The sequence below is a fragment of the Drosophila willistoni genome, assembly GCF_018902025.1.
Source record: "Drosophila willistoni isolate 14030-0811.24 chromosome 2R unlocalized genomic scaffold, UCI_dwil_1.1 Seg167, whole genome shotgun sequence".
NCBI classification, from domain to species: Eukaryota; Metazoa; Arthropoda; class Insecta; order Diptera; family Drosophilidae; genus Drosophila; species Drosophila willistoni.
Genome location: NW_025814050.1, coordinates 3,445,455 through 3,465,126, shown reverse-complemented (window position 1 = coordinate 3,465,126; position 19,672 = coordinate 3,445,455). Strand labels below are relative to the sequence as shown.

Sequence of the window (19,672 nt, the reverse complement as noted above, 5' to 3'; positions counted from 1 at the left end):
TTGCTAGTGGCAAAAGCACCGAAGACTTATTTGATTTCGATACAAAAGATTCTTTAACTCAAAACTTAGCAAAATGCTACTTCAGCAAAGGATTGTGTGTGAATCAGTGGAATTGTACATATCCAAGTGCCCATACATCCAAATATATGATTAACTTAGCACCAAAACACAATTGTGACTATCTCGAGATATGTTGTGGGGAAGAAAATATTGTTAAGAATTATACAAGACCAACAGCTAAAAAAGTGGAATGTGGATATGCCAATCCTAATGGAGTTTTGATGACAATTAAAGGCGACAACCAAGGAGCAGTTAATTTCGGTGCATATCCCTGGACTGTGGCTATATTTGATACGGAATATGAATATCGTTGTGCCGGCGCCTTAATACACTTCCAAGTGGTCCTAACCACAGGCTTTTGTCTGGGTCCAGTTAAAACTAAGCTAATTGCGAGAGCCGGTGAATGGGATATGAATACTATTGAAGAAATTTTACCCAATGAAGAGATTTCTGAATACACAAAAATTTATCACAGCAAATTCGATAAATACTCCGAGGAATATAATATAGGTTTACTCATTTTGAATAAGGAATTTACCGCACTACTGCATATTCAGACTGTCTGTTTACCCATTGTACATACGAAAGTTATGGAATCGGATGGGAAAAATATTCAAGAAGGCGACGAGTGTTTTTGCAGAAGAATCTTATGAATGTATCAAACGACTTATGTTCTAGTAAACCAAATTCAAATATATTTTGTGCTTCAAGCCAGGAGGAAGGCGTTGAATGGGCTCTAGGATCATCGTTGGTCTGTCCATGGCTGAACAGTGAGAATCGTTATAGTATTAGGGGCTTGTGGATTTCTGAGGCTGGTAAGGTCAATAAGCCAACATACTTTCTAAATGTGACCAAATTTACACCATGGATAATCGAAGAACTTAAAAATAAAAACATTAATGTCAGCACTTAAAATACAACTTTAGCGCAATGCGTCAACGCAGTATTATTTGTTTTATTCATTTTAGAAAATTTCTCTTGATTTTATTTGGTTGTCTTATTTCAATTCTTTTACCCCACATTGTAACGTACAAAGCCTCAATGCTGTTGATGGGCAACTAAATATCCATAAATACGAAACCACAAATGCTTACCAACCATTGCAATCGGCAACTATACGTTATTGTCATCTTACTCTTGGATCTCTTAATGCGGCTAGCATGACAATCGGCTGTGGTGGTTCTTTGATGAATGTGTTTCACTCACTCACACGTCAGCAACTTTAAATAAAGTCCCTGTGCTGAAACTCAAAATAGAATAGAGAGAAAAGAATAGAAGAAAATAGTCCTAGTGTTGGCTGCATAGGTTTTTTTACAGCCGCGCTCTCTACCCACCCTACCATGATTTTCCTTTCAGCGCTAGTGCAAAATCCAAAGCAAACGTCCTTATTCACATTAGATTGCCCAAAAAAAAATATCGGAAAATTACCTCATTATAAATATCATTATTATTCACCTAAATTAAATTTCCCACAATCATTCATTTCTTAAAATGTAATATTTCATTCAGTAGTATCTCTGTGAACAAAGTTAACTCATAAAAAAAAACCCAAAACCATTCTATAATATATAAGAAAATTTACAATTTCATAAATGATCAACATATTAATTTGTAATTTCTAAACAAAAATATAGCTCGAAACTTTACCGCATAACGATTCATATTCAAAACTGATTTTCTCGAAAACTAACAAAGCTAAAGTCACCAAATTTAGTACGTATACTGGCTTAGTATGCGCGCAGAATACATATACTTTAATATGTTGCCACGCCCACTTCCGCCTCCATAATTTAGACAAAACCGGTTGGCTCTTGCAATTTTTTGACCATCGCGATCAAATTTTGCAGACTAATAAATCTTATCTATTTCCATCAAACTACCAAATTTGATTGAAATCGAACTAGAAACATGCAAAATATACGTATGAACGTATTTTGCTACGCGATCCATAAGGGCAGAATTGGCCGTTGGCTAGTGGCGGCGCTAGAGTGCTCATATGTTTGTAGAGTGAGCGAGATAGCAAACGGTATGAGGCATGTTAAAACAATTTAGTAGACATACATTTGGTTTTCGAAATTCTAAATATTTGTTTCACATGGTGTATGGTATACACAAGTCGGCGAGACGACTTACTTACTTCATTTTTCTGCTAATTTTGAATTTTGAGAACGTAACCCCTTATTTTGTACTGAACCCATGTTTCGCTTAACACGATTTCGCTTACGCCGATTTCGCTTAACACGAGGATTTCTAGGAACGTAACCCCCGTGTTAAGCGAGGGCCAAGTGTATAATAAAATTCGCACACCATGTGCAGTTCGATTTAACTTTGGAGACAGGATAGTTTAAATCTCAAATTATGGTCGCAATTTTTATACCCTTGCAAAAAGGGTATATTAATTTTGGTCAGAAGTGTGCAACGCATAGAAGGAAGCATCTCCGACCATATAAAGTATATATATTCTTGATCAGCATGACGAGACGAGTTCATATAGCCATGTCCGTCCGTCCGTCCGTCCGTCCGTCCGTCCGTCTGTCCGTCTGTCCGTCCGTCTGGATCAACGCAAACTCCTCCTAGACCGTAAGAGCTACAGAGCTGAAATTTTGCATGTAAGCTTGTATATAGTGCAGGCGTTGTATATCTCGGATTCAGCCGGATCGGATCACTATATCATATAGCTCCCGTACAAATGACAAAGTCACGAACAGTGACTTTTCTTAATAACTTCGTTATTTTCTGAGCTATTGTCGTGAAATTTAATATTGGTTAGTTAATTACACATATAAACGACTGTGCCAAATTTGATCAAGATCGGGTGACTATATCATATAGCTCCCATAGGAACGATCTTTCGAAAACAGTGACTTTTGTCAATAACTTCGTTACTTTTGACGCGATTGCTTTCAAATTAAACATTTATTAGTTTAATACATCTGTTAATGACTGTGCCGAATTTGATCAAGATCGGGTTACGATCATATAGCTCCCATAGGAACGATCGGTTGAAAACAGTAACTTTGATCAATATCTTCGATATTTCCTATGCCAAGATTGTAGGCCGTTCTTTCGCAAACATTAGCCTTTTTAGATAAAAAGTTTTTCCACTTTGAAAATGAAAAAGTTACCAAAAAAGTTGCAAGGGTATACAAACTTTGACGCGGTCGAAGTTAGCCCCGGCCCTCTGGTTATTTTTCAAAAGCGGGCACAGCGAAGCGTGGCAGGGTTTCTAGTATAACTATATATGCATTTGCTATACACACTTGCAGTCGAATAAAATTGGTTCCGTATACGCGAATGGAAATGAGACGTATGCCTATTGGACATTATTCAGTGCATGAATATCGTGTTGTAACAGAGGTAATTATTTTGTGGTTTAATCCATGTCAATGTAGGGAATGATTGTAAAAGCCATGCTATAAATGTGTACTATGTACATACGTAATATTACTAGATATGCGCCATGCAGTTGAAATTCTTTATCGGGCGGCAACTTTTTGAAAGACTTTGGCTACTGCATTGGACTTGGAGTAAAACTAATTTAAGAGTTCAAGTTACTCTCGTCATTAATAAGTCACTCAAAAACGGTAACCCATTACATAAAATGGGAAACTTATCCATTTTCTGTTTTAAAGGGAAGAACCTGAAACCTAACTCATTTATTTTACGAGCATATCATGGAATGACTAATCTTAATATTAGTTTTCACTTCTGTGAAATGTGGATTGTTCAAATGAGCTTTTTTGAAAAGAATTGTTTGTTGGGAATTATGTATGTTATTAGGGAAATGAATTGACTTTACTCGACTTGATTTATCCAAATCACGGAATATGACAGAAAAACTTATCTAAGGCAAAATACTATTTACAATTACATACATCAATTAGTTATACATTTAATGTTTTTTGTTTTTTTTAAATTTGGACTTTACTAACCGATGAAATTTTAGGGTATGAACGCTATACTTTCTTTTAATCGATACTTTTGTTATCGATATTAGACAAAGTTACTCACCTCCAAAACAAAGTAGCATTTTCGTATTCAACAGGACATAGCAGGCTTTGCTTTTTACGGGTATAAAAGCAGGGCCCACTCGACAATTTTCTCATTCATTTATTGAGCTCTCTCAAGGCAACAACTAAAGTTTCCTTTTTTTTTTGTTTTAAATCGCTTTAAAACGTTTCCAAACTAAAGCGACGGAACCCACTTTAAATACTTTAATGGGTTATATTTTCCTTTATATTATAATTCAAACTTAAAGTGATGAAAACTCAATTGGCAAGCTCGGTCGTGATGAATTGTTTCCATACTTCAATATTTTCCTTAATACTAACATCAGAAATTAAAATATTAACTCAATAAACATGCTGTCTCAATAAACATCTTTCTGTTGATGTTGCGAAAATTGTTTTCATACTGCGAATTGGGGCTTGGTAACATACTGGAATCGCAGATTGTTCGGACCAGGGTATGGATATACCGGATATACTTGAATGCTGTGGCATAATTCTTGGCCGTATTTGTCCCTAAGGCCATCAATTGACGCATTATAAAGGTCGTCTTCTTGTTTTTAATATTACTGAAATATAATTTTTATACCATACACCCATAGGGTGAAATGGTATATTAAAGTCGCCAAAATGTATGTAACAGGCAGAAGAAATCTTCTCCGACCCCATAAAGTATATATATTCTTTATCAGGATCAACAACCGAGTCCATCTAGCCATGTCCGTCCGTTCATTTTATTTCAAATTATTGCCACGCCCCTTTCTGCCCCCTCAATTTAAAAAAAGCGCTTATCTCAAAAACTATTCCAGCTAGAGAAACCATATTTAGAATGTATATTTATTTAGTAAATGCGCACATTATGTATGTGTAAAGATTTTGCCACGCCCCTATTCGCTCCCGTAATTTGAAAAAATTCGATTATTTCCTGTATTTTTCTACCTTATGCAATCAATCTTGGCACACTTGAACGTAATACTAATATCCAGCAAAAAAAATTTGATCAAAATCGGACAAAAAACAGTCGAGTTATGCATATAAACGTTTTTCCATAAGGCCGGAGTTGGCCGTTGGCTGGTGGTGGCGCTAGGCGAGATACTAAGATACGCTTGTAAAAAGCATGTGAAACTGCATTTGCTTAATAAATTTGAAATATTTGCTTTACTGGTGTATGGTATACCTAAGTCGGCGAGACGATTTACTCCATTTTTTCTAGAGCTGTATAATTACCTTCTTAGCTTAATTGCTTAATCAAAGCAATACATTTTAATTTCCTTATTTTGGCATTATGAACGAACATACCGAGACTTAGCAAATCTGCGTGCAAACATTTTACCAAAATTACCATATTTTATTCAATCAAAGAAAAATGAGCACTTACTCAAGAAGTATATCTTGAAATAGAGAACACCAACATAATTGGTTTCTTTTTATCACCGATTCCAGTCCATGAAGGATGGCTTGTATTTATTCGGACTTAAAATTTACTAGTGATATTTTAACCACAAAAAAACTGAACTATTAATTTTTTTCACTTCCTGCAAAGGACTGTTTCGCTCGGTTGCCAATTTGAAAAGAATTTATCAAGGTAGTTCGCCTATGCTCTTTGATCTTCGTTTAGACCCGAAGTCAATTATCAAAGTGAAATTATCCGCTATTGGCATAATGGGAAAAAGAAATGTACCACTGTGGTGAACTTTCTTTCTGCAATCAAGCAGTGCATTCGCGGGTCATTTAACTTTGGCTTTCCTTTGTTTCTTTTTTTTTTTTTGTTTTTGAGATGCAAGTTTTAATCAACGCACCTCCACACATGTTTTTGACTTTGAAGTCTTATCAAGTTTGTTGTGCATTTGGTATACACTGCGAGTCATCAGGATAGCACACCTTCATAAGCGCAACATATTGCAAGTGCTTCTAAGTTTGTTGTAGTTAACATTCACTTCTATTTTTTTTTTTATTGATCTGTTTCTTCTGTGCACTGTCACTGGCGAAAAAACACGCGAATTCAAGGTACCGTTATATATTTTTATACCCTTGCAAAAAGGGTATATTAATTTTGGTCAGAAGTGTGCAACGCATAGAAGGAAGCATTTCCGACCATATAAAGTATATATATTCTTGATCAGCATGACGAGACGAGTTTATATAGCCATGTCCGTCCGTCCGTCCGTCCGTCCGTCTGTCCGTCCGTCCGTCCGTCCGTCCGTCCGTCCGTCCGTCCGTCCGTCCGTCTGGATCAACGCAAACTCCTCCTCGACCGTTGGAGCTACAGAGCTGAAATTTTGCATGTAGGCTTGTATATACTGCAGGCGTTGTATATCTCGGATTCAGCCGGATCGGATCACTATATCATATAGCTCCCATACAAAAGGCAAAGTCACGAACTGTGACTTTTCTTAATAACTTCGTTGTTTTCTGAGCTATTGTCATGAAATTTAGTATTAGTGAGTTAATTTCACATATAAACGACTGTGCCAAATTTGATCAAGATCGGGTGTCTATATCATATAGCTCCCATAGGAACGATCTTTCGAAAACAGTGACTTTTGTCAACAACTTCGTCACTTTTGACGCGATTGCTTTCAAATTAAACATTTGTTAGTTTAATATATCTGTTAATGACTGTGCCAAATTTGATAAGGATCGGGTAACTATATCATATAGCTCCCATATGAACGATCGGTGGAAAACAGTGACTTTGGTCAATATCTTCGTTATTTCCTATGCTAAGATTGTAGGCCGTTCTTTCGGACACATTAGCCTTTTTAGCTTAAACGTTTTTCCACTTTGATGGCTATAGGTAAGGAAAGAGTTACCATAAAAGTTGCAAGGGTATACAAACTTTGACGCGGTCGAAGTTAGCCCCGACCCTCTGGTTTTCTTATTTCTTTTGTTTTCCTTGGAAAAGTGCAGCTAATTTTTGCGTCATCAGGTTAGCACATTCAGTTTAGTTTTCACTTATCTTTCAAACTTAGTCGGATCACTACCAAATTTTTTTTGCTGCTCAAGTGATCCATTTTTTTTTAATATGGGTAAAGGAAAATCCCTATCTCTTGAAGAGAAAGCTAAAATTGATGCATATGAAGACTTTTCCCATGAGACAACCCCAAAGATCAAGGCTAATGCCGGTGTTAAAGCGAGCTTATCTACTGTCCAAAGGGTGATAAAGAATGGTTGTTAATTAGTTTTTCAATAATTACAAAATTTTGTTGTAATTTTAACTCTTTTAGTTTCGAAATAAATTAGGGAAAACTATTAATTACAGAAGTGTGCTATCCTGATGACGCGCAGTGTATAAAGCAGACTTTTTGAAGAAATTCATATTTTTCTTGCAAATTATTCAATTGTCAATCTTATCAAGTCTTTGACTTTGAAGTCTTATCAAGTTTGTTGTGTATTTGGTATATAAAGCAGACTTCTTGCAGAAAGTTAGTAGTAAACAATGAAAGTTCTTTGGATTTATTTGACAGCGCCTTGCCTGACACTTTGTCAATTGTTTGGTGTAGGAGCTCTATCGGCATTTAATTCTTCATTCGAGTTGTTTGGGAACAATAATTCCACATTAACCAGGTAAAATAACACAATTAAATAATAATATAGTGGAAATAATACATTTTTCAAATGCAAACAGTGAGGGAAAAGATATTAATGATGTAATATATAATACCCTAACCACGTGTCCATATGCTTATGGTGAAGAAGGCATTTACGAAATTACGGTTCCTGGTCTTGAGCCATTCCCAGTATTATGCAATGCTCAAATTGCAGGAGCTGGTTATATTGTCGTCGCCAGTCGAACAAATGCCGAAACGAATTTTTATAGAAATTGGAAGGCTTTCAAAGTGGGCTTCGGAGACATGTCTGGCGACTTTTTCTTAGGACTGGATAAACTTCATGCCATAACCAAATCGCAGACATATGAGTTATATTTCCAATTGGAGGACTTCGAAGGAAGCACAAGATTTGCTCGATACGATGAATTTTATATTGAAAACGAGAATGAATCGTATAAAATGACTAAGTTGGGAACTTATACTGGAGATGCCGGAGATTCTTTGACGGAAAAATCAAAATTTGGAGAATTCTCAACATTTGATAGGGACAACCACGGAGATTGTGCAAAAGAGCGCCTCGGCGCTTGGTGGCATACAAGATGCACTTTGAGGTATTTAAGTAGAGTGAAAAGTAGATTTTCTATATTAATAACATTTGTTTATTTTTTCGTTTTTAGCAATCTATTTGGAATGTATTATGAAGGGGCACACAATAGAAGTTTGGGTTGGACTGGCATGTCATGGGAGGCTTGGCATGGAGATAACTATTCATTTAAAGCCATGAAAATTATGATCAGGGCCAAAAACTTGTGTCCCTGTTGAAACTCTTACACAAATTAAGTCAACAATTTCGTATTATCCATATATTTTACAAGTTACCACTAGCCAGCTTGAACTTAGTTCAAGGTTAATAAAATTTTCTAAAACAATTGTCCACTTGTCGGGTATGTTTGGTATTCAGAAAACGACTTCTGGGGCAATTAAAAGTCTCCTCGGCTTTATGCCTTATGAGGAAACTAGATTAGAAATTAAAATGATCTTTAATGACTAAAGAATAAAGTAAATATCCCAAGTAAAATCCTAAATGATATGAAGGATGTACGTAATCAAGGGAAAGATGACGGTTACCTTCAGTACCACTGGCTCAAATCATTCAAGTAAGGAAGCAGCATCTAACATAGTTAGAAAATATGAAGGTTTGAGCTGGATAACTTGGACGGGTTGTCTTTTAAAATGCTTTTTTTGTACGAGAGATAGATAGAGAGATGAATAGACAAAGAGAAAGAGAGACAGAGAAAGAGCATTTGCAATTTATTTGCTGCATGTGCAAGTAAATAAATATAAACATAAATAATAAAAGCATATTAGTGCAGATTTTAATTCGTTTTTATTAAAATGCGCACATAACGGAAGAGGATGAGGGAATGGTAGGGCATGGCGTGGTGGGATGGGGTAGGGGGGGTGGACAGTAGGGGACTGCTGTCTGTTTGTTTGGTTTGTGGCTTGCCTCTGCCTTGATGGTTGTTGCTGTCAGAGACGGTCGGAGGCACTGAAGTGCGGAAGACGCACTTACATCACTGCACAATTTTTACATTAATGTGAAATGTAAAGTGGAAAAGAGACAGCTAGCGAGAAAGCGAGTAGGAGATAGGGGGTAAACCGCCGTGGGAAATTAAAATAAAAGGCAAACAACTGGCACTTCAACAGTAAAAACAAAAACTATATAGTACATATATATGTTTGTATGTAGGATTATATACATAGCTGTCTGTCTATCGCATATGGTGAGTGTTGTGTTGTGTGTGGGGGGAAAGGGGCAAAAATGGCATTTTTGTTTTATTTTTCATCTTTTCATACTTCATGTGAACAAAATTTCTTTGAGAAGCCAACAGTGAAAAATTACAGTTAAATAGATTTTTAGTTTTTCCGGAATTTTGTCGGACTTTAAATGTTGTTCCTCAAATTATTAAATAACTAGAACTGATTGAGAATCATAAGCAAGTTAATCATATTTTCAACATTTTCAAACATTTTACGACCCAGTTGGGATAATGATCAATTAAATCAATAGGAAAAGGAACTCCCCTTTTGTGTGCCACAAAAAAGGACACAATACGATTAGCTCCCCAGGGAGCTAGTTCATTGGATATGTCAATAACACAACCGGACAAAGTTCAATCAGAAGTGGAAGACAATCTGTTTTGTGGAGCGGGGAGGTGAATGTGAAATCTATTTTGTTGTCAAGTGATGAGGTGTCAATTTTTCGTGCTGAGGGTAAACTCAATAAGACGTTGCCCCAATTTGCATAAAATGAGCATTCACCATACACATCGACACATGCGGGACACACGCAGGATACATTAACATATTTTTAATGGAACCCAGCATGGAGGTCGCTGGGGGGAAGGATTCAAACATCAGAACAAACAGTAACCGGTAGAGTAACAATATGGCCGCTGGTGTCATTTTAGCCTTTTCCTCCTTCATTTTAGTTACTTTATTTTTTGGTCATGTTTTTTCTTGAAAGGGATTTTATTGATGCCAAACACGTTTTGTGTTTTAGCCTCGAATGGGGCTGGAAAATTTGAATACCGAACAACAGGTAGGCACACAATCCTTCTCCATCACAGTGGAAATATCAAGGTATGGAAGTTAACTCAGGCCACAACCGTTTATATTCATTTGCTATGCTGATTAAGATAAATGTTGGTTAACTTTCCAAGCAGATAAACGCGTGCCGACAAACCAGGTAATAAATATTCTTCAATTTCCTTTATTTTGCTCATATCAGCTAACTAAAATTTTACATCATATTTATAACAAAATTTTTATGATCGTTTGAAATGAATTAATATTTTAAGTGTAGATTCTTTTTATTAAAAGCCAACTGGAAAATATTTTTTGATCTTTTTTTGATGATTTTTTTCTCATACCTCTTGCAATGTCTTTTATCTGTGGAAATTCTTTTTGTAGATTACAATGTAGCATATCAAAACTTCCATCATCACATTTTAAAGGCTATGACATTTACTTAAAACATTGTGACACTTTGTCATAATAAAAAGAAAATACATAACAAATACCCAAAGTACTTTTAAAGACCACATAAAAATACATAAACATTCCAGCGGAAAAGTAGTACGATCTACAGGATATATCCAAGCCGATCGCAGCGCGTGAGAAATGCTGAGCATGAGCATTTCAGCTCAAGTGGTCAGACCGTACATACCATATGCATGCCTTCTATATATTTAGGTTGTCTCTTGAATAATAAACTGATGGATTCATTCTGAATTTTGACTCAAACAAAGCAAGTCAAACCAAGTGTTGTTCCTTTCAAATCAAGTGACACCTTACAGGATATAATCAATCGAAAACAATCATATTATAACTACACCAAATTGATATTAATTTCCATGTTCATAGGTTACTGAAATCTCGAAGTATTTTTTGTTGGCAACCCTGGCAAATTAGGCAACCCAGTTTTTCAATTAAAACTTTCATACATTTCATTATAAGAGCCTTTTGAAATAAACGCACACTAGTCGAAAGGAAAGGAATGCCGTTCAAGTGAATGAACCGAGTGCCCAAAAACAAACTGAAGCTTACATAAAAAATGTTAGAGCACTTACAAAACATTTTCTATTACATGAAAATATTTATGGACACGTATGTCGGGGAATGGAATGGAATGTTGTGTCGTGTGTGCCACTAGCCAAAAACCAAACCCTAAGCCAAGCCAACAACAAGTCCAAATCCAAGCCGCAACAGAAACAGCAGAAGAAGAATCTGCAGGGGCAAAAAAAAAACTTTTTCTAGGTAATAAGAACATGACAGTGAGAAGGGGAAAACGATGCGAAGAAATGGTATGGGAAGGATTGGTCTCTGGCTAGTGTAAGGAATGGAGAGAGAGAGAGTGAGAGAGAGAAGGAAAAAAATGGAGAAAAACTTTTTAATACTTGCCATAATGTTGCCAAAAGGATTATCCAAAAGAATGACTTTTAATGGAGACAGGAAGTAAGCGCATAACAGACAGAAGTATTAACTGTTTCCTTCCGTTTGCTGGCAAGGTTACCCGAGGGAGGCAAAAGGGAATCATTTCACATACACACACACACACACACACACACACACATACATATGAAACTGTCAGTTCCTAAGCGTTGTACTTGTTGGTTACAAATGCCAGAGTGTATGTGAGAGTTTTCGAGATGATATCAAATACTTCCAGACCTATCGAGTATATGTATTACCTTCCTCTTTGTTTTTAAAATAGGAATAACTTATAAATAAAGTTGCCTGATTCAACAGCATCCGATATACTTAAACCTAATTCCAACATTTCAAGCCCGGAAACTATATACCTTTGAATCAGACTATCGGGCAGTTGGAAGTGACTGCTTAGATTTGTTCTTGACTCACGTTACCATCTCTAGCCATGGTGTGTATGTGATACATAAGCTGTATGTGCGGAAATATTGCAACATGAGAGTTGAGTTCTAAAAAGCTTATGCTTATTTTTATTTTCATTTCATGCAGCCCACAGCCCAAAGCCCCAAAACATGGCCAAGAGTCTAGATAGATCGAGAGCGAGAGAGGGAGAAAAGAGTGGAGAGGGAAAGAGAGATTGGTTTGGTTTTGCTGTACATTTGCAGTAGATTTCTCGGTAAGGATTTGGGCCAAAGGCATTAGCATTAGCCGTGGCATTTCCAATAGCGGCTCCTTTTCTGCTCTCTGCTGTCTCTTTCCTTACAATTTTTTTCTTTCTTGGGTTTTTTTTTTTTTTTGTTATTTTTTATTCTATTTCAATCTATTTTCATCTCATTTTCCATTTTAATGAGTTCAGCCGGCTGTAGACATAGCTCAGGCTAAACGGAAATATGAGCCGAGGAGGGTGTCATAATTTTTCAGTTTGCTTTACTTCTTAAGAAAAAGTATGCCAAGTCTAAGGCTTGCCCGGTCTCTGTCTCTGTCCCAGTCCCGGTTCTTTCGCTGTCTGCAGGATATTGCTTTAATTGAAATTTATGCTAAATAGATTGACACTAATGAGCAATGGCTGCTCTTCTAGCATCAGCTAAAGGTGATTCCATCCAAAGACTATCTGCATAATTAAATTGCTTCCTAGAGTTTTTGTGTGTGTATTTTTCGTTCTACTCTGTAAATAGATTGGTGGGTATATTAAATTTTAAATATAAAAGAGGAAAAAAGAGACTGTTGTATATAAAATAAGATGGTATTTTAATAAAGTCCTTGGTATCACTTCTTAGGAAAATGATAGGTCTAGGTCATCATTTTTTCGTTTTTATGCGCTTTAAATTAAACTTCGATATAATAAAAATACTATAATTAGATAGCTGAACTTAAAAGTATTTTCAAGAATGTTTAAAACTAAGATAATTATCATAGCTTATACAAAAACGTAGACAGCAAAAACCATTTTGTTGTATTAACTGTAGGGTATCATTAAGTCGATGCTTAGAACTTGCTGTGCATGTTTTTTTATGCTGTCATTTTGAGGCCTTCTTGATGTCAACGAAATTATTATTATTTTTTCGCAATTCTGCAATTTGCATACAAAAATCGAGTAACTGAGAAATTGTTCAAGTTGTTGACTTCCGTTCTGGCAAAGTGTTTGGGGATTCCGCCTTTAAGAAAACTACACTGCAAAAATTGACCGAGTATTTCAAATTGAGACTAGGAAAGAAATCATATGCTTTGTTAAGAAATCTTTCAATGTGAAGTTTCCTAAAAACATATATGTTTGTGTTTGTTTCATTACAGAATATATGCAAGGACCTTTTTAGAATTGATCCCAAATGGTGTTTTTTTTAGCTCCCCTCTCGGCTCACTTTTGGATTGCCTGCATTGCGTTACTAGAATACATTCATTCCGTTGACGGAAATGAGTTTTTGTCGTAAACTTTTATGGCAATAAACGTCGCTTGTTAGTCTCCATTGCTACGTTGGCCTCTCCCGACTCACCGCATACGCACTTGGCAATTGGCTCATGGCAGGGACAGAGGCCGAGGCAGAGGCGGCAAACAGAGGACAAGCCCAACCCATAGAGCAGAATATAGTAAACATATAAATAGCTCTGGTGCCAAAGCTTTTGTCGTAACACATTTCCATGCTGCATAAAAATGGCAATAGTTGGCCAGGATGAGAAGACAGAAAACGATGGCGGTGGCATGATGAGGGGAGAGGTGGGTAGTTGGTAGGTAGTTGGTTGGCGACCATTTTCCATTACATTTGCCACGTCACGGCACATTTCTCTCACATGTAACCAGCAAGCGAAAAGCGAATTGCGAAATTCTGAGCAGAGCAAGAGAAAGAGACCTCTTTCCGTTTCCTGTTTCATCTCCATACTCTCCTTCGGCCCACGCCCCCGCCCCAATGTCCCCTACCCATCCTGCTGTTATCATTTTCAGTCTTTTGTTTCATTTTCTGTGAAGCTTTTTAATTCTTTTAAACAATTGTGCTGAAAGTTGTGCATTGAACAGAACACAAAACTTCAAACAATATCAAAAATGGGCACGGAAACGTAGCTGTAAAGTATACCGATGTGACCACGCCTTCCTCACACACTTACACAGCACCGCCTCAGTGTGTATGGCCAAAAAGATAACAGAAATATTGTTTACCGCAATGCAATTGTTGCCAAAGAAAAGCTACAAACAAGACCAAGAGCGAGAGAGCAAGAGAGATAAAGAGGGCAAAGGGAAGGAAGAGGAAATCGGTTCAGTTGGTTTGGGTTACATTGGTTTCTCCCATTTCCATTTGTTTTACTTTATTCACACCCCAGCAGAAGCAGAAGAAGAAGCAGAAGCAGCATGTACAGCTTCCGTTTCCGTTGAAAAGTTTCATTTCCCCACACACTGATGCCGCTGACAACGCCATCGTCTCGCTGTGATGATAAAGTACAAAATTAACTTTTGAAATAAACAACAAGAACAACACAAACACACATACACCTATGTATATCGATACCCACTCACACGAGGCAATGATAGGTAGCCTCACGTGGATTCACTGAACATGTAAAACAGGACAAAAGAAACACAGACAAAAATTGGTAGCAAGAGAAAATATTGGCATCATCAAGCATGTGTAAAATGAGGTAAATCCATCAGATGAACTAACCCAATCCAGACAAATCATTCACTGCTAAACAAAGGCAAAAACGAAAATTGTTAAACTTGTATCGATCTTTTAATATTAACTTTCACATCTCTTCACTTTAACTCTGTAGTGTCTAAAATTAAATTAAACCAAATTTTGAAATTTCTACTTGGATTCATTATGCTTCAGATTAATTCATAACATTACTGGAGAATGTTTTCCTAATTTAGAAAAACATTTGCATTAATTGTAATTTCGAAATAGTTACCCAAACTACGTCGTAGAGAGATTAAATTTTTCTATCGATTTTTTGATACATTTTTTAGGGGACGAAATTGGGACAAAAAAAATATTTCTGTTTTTCGATAATCGTTGTTAGATTTGAAATAATATATAGTATTATTTTGCTCAATATTCATAATAATACAAAAACAATCAAGGACCTGCGGTTTTTTTTTGGGTAACTATAGAACATAATTGCGAAGATTTTGTAAAAGAAAACAATTTGAAATGGTTTTTTTCCCATTTATTTGATATGTGCAAACGGCTAAAAGAAGGCGGAGAAAGAAAACAATTCGATATTTGCTTAGTTCAAATAAGCTATTGACATCTAAGAAAGTTTTCTAAACACCCAAATTTTCATCTAAAATCGAAGGATATAAATAGAAAACTATTTGTAATTAAAGCTTATTTTTTACCAGTTCTTTTGTTTACATTCTTTCATGTATGTAAATGATTTTCAAAACAATGCTGATCTAATACTCATTTTCCAACCTCTGGGAAAAGTGCGTGGAGCTGTATTTGGTAGGCACGTAAAAAATGTGGGGGAAAAGAAGAAGACACCACAGAATAAAAAATATAACGAAAATTTGTTACGCCTAAGCAGCAAGTTGATAACTCTGCAGAAATCGCGGAAGCGGCAGCTTCTATCATAGGCATGCATATTTAATATGGTAGGCGTGGCCACATCCTCTTTTACTGTAGCACTTCGTGACCTGTGTGCTGCTTCTGCTGCTGCTACTGGTGCTGGTGGCTGCTGCACACTCCATCAACACGAAAAGCAATCAAATTGCAAAAATTTGTTTCATTTTCTGCGATAACATGACTTGAATTTGATGAATGCCTTGGCACGAGTTGGGCTTACAGGAAGCCAACGGAACCGGGAACAGAGAAGTATCGACACGACAACGAATGAGAATGAACGGTTCGAGAGAATATTGGCAGCCCGTAAAGAGTCCAAGCCAAATGCCAATCTCAGTGTGTTGTTATACCCTGAATTCAAATAGGAGGACTTGGGTATGCTCAGATTGCCAGTCACAATAAATAATAGTGAGTTGAGCCTCTGAGTCTCTCGTTTGAATAAAAACATCTTTTAAATTTGTAAGAAGCCGTTTGCCTAACAATTGCAGAGTATTCAACAGTCTGCTCGAAGACCTTAGATAAAGGCATCTTTTTTACGATGAGCAAAGGGGAAAAAAATGTGCAGATATGGCCAAATGAAAGAGTTATGAATCCGCAACTTTGTTGCTCCCCCGGGCGCTTCTGGCGCTGAGCTTCAACCCAAAAGCGTGGCGAATGCCAATTCCGATTACTAATACGCCCCGTTGTCTGCCTTGGCCCCTTTTTGCCAATCCCTTCTGAGAGTATGTCTTGCTATAGCCACTGATGCTGCTGCTGCTGCTGCTTCCGCTGTTGGAGGCGGATTAAAATAAATGCTCGACATTTGTATGTGCTCCACACACTCAAACAAAAAAAGGGAGGAAAAGCTTAGTTCGCTTTAGTATTCGATAACCGCTATTTATGGTCAGCTGCAATGCCCGTTCACTTCCCTTGCCCCTGCCTCCGGGGCTTCCCTTACAACATCAAATGCAAATGTACTAGAGTCTCTCAGTTTTTGGAGCAACATTTTTAAAGCTTTTCGCTTTGGCCCTTAGGGTCCTCGGTGTCATCAACTTGACGAGACGTACCGAAAATTTTTGTAATTACGTTCGACGTCAAAAGCACTCACCACCAAAAACAAAAGCCGCGGCCCAAGAAATAAATGACCAAAACAACTTGCCGGCCGCGAGGGCTTAGAGAGCGAGGAAAAACGTGGAAAATTAAAATTAAATTGCTGGGCATTAGGAGCAGCTTCAATTTTTCGCACCCTCTACTCAAAACTCCACAATGGGTAGATTAAAATCATCAACATAGAAATTAAAAACCAGAAGAAGGAAAAAACTAAACAAAACTTAAACAGTTTTAGATCGGCAAACAAGAAAGTTCATATAACTAAATCTACTGAAACTAAATTAAGTATGACTACAGGGTATTATGGAATCGGCATTGCAACTGGCTTTGGTTTTTTGACAGGGAATTACACATAAAGATGGCAAAGCACAACAACATTTTAATGGGGAACTTCAACTCGGTGCTTATAATATTCCAATTTAAATGATAAAGTCAGTGAATTCGGTCGTATCGAAATTTGCATACCCTTGCATGTCTTTTGCTACTTTCCCTCTACTCAATTATCCGAATTTCAACCTATGTATATTTCCATGACTGCAATATGATATAATCTTCTAATTGTAATTGAATGTGGAAGAGTAGAGTTTATTATGGGTATTAGATAATTACCGACTTAATAATTCTGATAAAACACAAACAGTTTTTTAAACAAAAATTAGCTATGTATGTGAGTAAAACGAATTTATTTGTCTAAAATAGGATGACTGTATGCCCGGTTTTTTTTTTAATGTTGTATATATAAAGGTGTCTAACAAATTTACACATATTAAGTTTAAAAATAATACCTTAAGAAACAACCGAATTCTTGATCTAAAACTCTATATTTGTCAAATCGTGTCCAAATGGATGGGCAAATAGTCGTCGTGTTGATCAAAAATGTGATCGGAGTTCTCTTATGCGTTTCCTACTTTTGACTAAAATTAATATAACCTCTTTTTTAAGGGCATAGAAAAAAATATGTGTTTATTATATAAAGCACAGTAACAATTGCCTAAAGAAAACAATTTTTCTATATTTATTTGCAGCTTTTAAACTACCTTCTATGTGGTTCTCTTTGGTTCGGTCCGTATCTAAAACTCAGGACGACTTTAGCGAGAAAGTTTATTTGCCGTTGAGATTTTTGATACTTTTTCTGTTTTTTTTCATATAGAGTGGTTTGTAGTTGATTGAATGACCATTTGCATGTATTATTAAGTAGTTAAATATTCTGTACCTGGAATAATTTTTGGCAAGCTGGCACATAATCTGCACAACTAATCTAAAATAATGTAATATAGGATAAATTTATTTCTGCAAAGACACAGAAACTCCACTTTCTCTGTAAACTCTTTGATTGGCAATTCAATCATAAAGATCTTTTTAAAGTGCATCTACTGTATGCTTTTGCATTGGATATTGAGAAATGCTTGTTAGTTTAGTCGCAATGTTTTTATCTATCTGTAAGCTGCTTTTAGAACTTTGCCTTCCTTTTGTTCTCTCTCTCTTCCCCCCCTGTCTCTTTGCAATAGACTTAGCATATGAAGGAACATTGTTGTCATATCAACCAACCTCCCACCAACCTCCAAGGCCCCCACCCAGGACCTATACCAATCAGTAAATCCACAAACGCAAAACATAAAAGTCAATTTATGACATATAAACCGCTTTGTTGTCAGGGGAAACTCAATTACAGGTGCCTTTTCGTTTGCGTTCCTTTGCATCAATGTTGTGCTTCCTTTCCCCCATCTCTGAATGTCACAATTTGCCGAAATATTTTAATGAATCAAAGCGTTGGTAGTTCTCGTTCCTTCATTTTATGATGTTTGACTTCCCATCCCTTCCGTCTTTCATTTTTGTTTTTGGTTTTCGGCTCTATAGCATTTCAATCGTGGCACTATATAACACATCATCAAAGTTGGCATATTTCATTATAGACCCACCTAACATTATATTTGATATCGATATCGTTCGTTTGTTTCTTTGCTGAGTTGTTGGGTCGTTGCGTGTCTGTGCTCAATGTGCAAAAAAACAATAACAACAACAACAACGTTAAAAAAGAGAACACAAAGTATACTACAGAAAAATACGAAACTCAAACAACACATTCAAGTGTTACACTTTAGTTCTAGTTCGATTTCTACGGATAGGCTATGGTAGGGGTATGGAAAGAAATTTTCATTTCATTTCGCGCGTCATTTGAGGCGGCGCCGTTTGGAATTGTTGCAACAACGTTGACTACCCCTCACCGCCACCCTCTATCTTCCATGCCGCCTCTTGATTGAAATCGCATAAAAACAAAGCAAAAAGGATTCGATTCGAGAGTCGAGTTTCTACCATTTCGTTTTTATTAAAAAGTTTGTTGATTGTTTTTTCGCCCGACTCCTTTTCTGTTTCTGTGTTTTCTTTTTTTTTTTTTTTGTTTTTTCGCTCTGCATAATGACAGTGAAACATGCCAATGAAATATGAGTTGATTGGAACACCTCGCACCACAACCATCCTAGTCTCTCATGCCAATTGAAGGGCTATAAATCTAACCGAAAAAAATTGTAAATAATGTCCTGGACATGCTCGTTAGGCCTCTAGCATAGAAATGCCAATTACTTCTAATTAATGCAAAAAAAAAAAAAAGGAATCCAGAAAAAAATTCATTTTCTCTTTGTCCTTGGCACCGCCCACTTTTTAGCATTTACCTTTTCACGTTTCTTTCACGGCAATTAACTCTAAACGCTCATTACAGGGCTCGAAGGAAGCTGGTAGCTGCCTGGCTAGTTGTGTCACTTTTTGGTGCAACGGGGCGTATTAATTAGCTACTCGCAGCTCGACCTATTCAGTTTCTCAAGAATATAGAGCGGGTATATTAGTTAAATGAGTCTACAACTTATTCATAAAATATTAACATACCTAATAGTTGAACTTCTATCCGAGGAAATTTAGAATTGGCTATTTG

General features: G+C 36.6%; 1 protein-coding gene across 1 annotated transcript; it reads left to right on the top strand.

The window, feature by feature from the left end:
* Nucleotides 1-7,601: 7,601 nt before the first annotated feature.
* On the top strand, nucleotides 7,602-8,522 carry LOC111518840 (ficolin-2-like). The gene is made up of 3 exons (XM_023176762.2): nucleotides 7,602-7,634; nucleotides 7,696-8,229; nucleotides 8,296-8,522. Exons 2-3 carry the CDS (start codon nucleotides 7,922-7,924, stop codon nucleotides 8,438-8,440), a joined length of 453 nt encoding a protein of 150 aa, XP_023032530.1. The 5' UTR covers nucleotides 7,602-7,634; nucleotides 7,696-7,921; the 3' UTR covers nucleotides 8,441-8,522.
* Nucleotides 8,523-19,672: the final 11,150 nt, after the last annotated feature.